Below are 1,463 nucleotides of genomic sequence, written 5' to 3' on the forward strand. Positions count from 1 at the left end.
AAGAGTGTGTTCAGATAGTTACTGCCGTAACATCTCTTTCGCCACTTTTAGCACTCAGTCAGGTATTTTGCATTGTGCTGCTGCAAATTAGGGAGAGAGAAAATGATAACTCTTCTGAACATCGTTTTTTTCCATGTGGCAGACTTTTTTTAAGTCTAGAAGATTTTTCAAGTGGGAAATACCTAGTGACCTTTCCAAAGAAACCTATAGGTAATCTTTGTTGGTACTTTTTAGTCATATACCAAATTGAATCAGAAAATTTTAAGAACTCTTATTTATTCGATAATAGAATTTAATAAAAAAGCTTGTGACGTGTTTTTCTTGTAGAACAAATGGAAGATCTCTTTGCACTTCTTGCAACATTGCAAAAAACTTGCTTCCAAATTACATCAGCCAGATATGCCCTGACTTCAATGAAGACATGGCTCTTGGAACACATGAAATGTGAAGTAATCAAAAAATTTCCAGAAATTTGCTTTTGTAAAGGGTCAGAAAATTTGTATGGGACACTCTTCCACTGGCAACAAAGGACACCATTTGAAGGGATTTTAATAATCTATTCCAGGTAATGCACATCAAATTGGAATTGGTCCACCAAACTTAGTATGTGGTGAATGTGTGATCCAACAGGGATCCCCATGATAGAATTCTGTGCCATTGTGGGACATGTCCGGGTCATTGCCTGGTTTGGCATGAATGGGCTGGTGGCCTCATATAAAAACTATAGCTGTTTTAATTTTGTTTGTTTTTGCCTTTTTTATTTTTGGTTGAATTGGGCCTAATAATTATTTTAAGATTTTTCCTTTACCTCTCCCCCTCATTGACATTTTTAAAAAAATACATATTTTATTGACTTTTTACAGAGAGGAAGGGAAAAGGATAGAGAGTCAGAAACATCCATGAGAGAGAAACATCGATCAGCTGCCTCCTGCACACCCCCCACTGGGGACGTGCCCACAACCAAGGTACATGCCCTTGACCGGAATCGAACCTGGGACCCCTGAGTCCGCAGGTCAGCGCTCCATCCTGAGCCAAACCGGTCAGGGCCTCATTGACATTTAAAAAATATATATAATACTGATCTTACTACTCAGAGAAAAAATTAATTAGGAAGCAACCTCATGAGTATTAACTGACTTGGTGTAGGATATGTATTTTATATTGCTACTGTCTGAATTCTATCAATGATCACATGCATGCATTATTGGTTCTATTCATTGCTAGAATATTTATACATGAATATTAATTGATTACTATAATATGTTGTACACAACTGCTTTGTATTGTCTGAGTTTTGTAATATTGTGTGTTGTTTTTTTTTTATTTCCAGGAATCAATCAGTTTTGTTTCAGTGCCTTCATAATCTCACCAGAGTTCTCCCTATAAACTGTTTCTTGAAAAATCTAAAATCAGGAAGTGAGGATTTCCTAAGTGATCATTTGGCATTAACTTTGGAGAAGGAA

At 36.4% G+C, this 1,463-nt stretch overlaps 1 protein-coding gene across 1 annotated transcript in view; it reads left to right on the forward strand.

Moving 5' to 3' along the window:
- The window catches only part of FANCB (Fanconi anemia complementation group B), a gene marked incomplete at its 3' end in the record, with an annotated part of 22,757 nt that extends 21,294 nt beyond the window's left edge, over positions 1-1,463 (forward strand). The window contains 3 exon segments of the mRNA XM_006779515.2: positions 1-210; positions 328-565; positions 1,331-1,463. The exon segment at positions 1-210 is cut by the window's left edge and continues 28 nt beyond it. Of these exon segments, the coding sequence (XP_006779578.2) occupies positions 1-210; positions 328-565; positions 1,331-1,463 (581 nt within the window).

The sequence above is a fragment of the Myotis davidii genome, unplaced genomic scaffold, assembly GCF_000327345.1.
Source record: "Myotis davidii unplaced genomic scaffold, ASM32734v1 scaffold216, whole genome shotgun sequence".
Taxonomy (NCBI): domain Eukaryota; kingdom Metazoa; phylum Chordata; class Mammalia; order Chiroptera; family Vespertilionidae; genus Myotis; species Myotis davidii.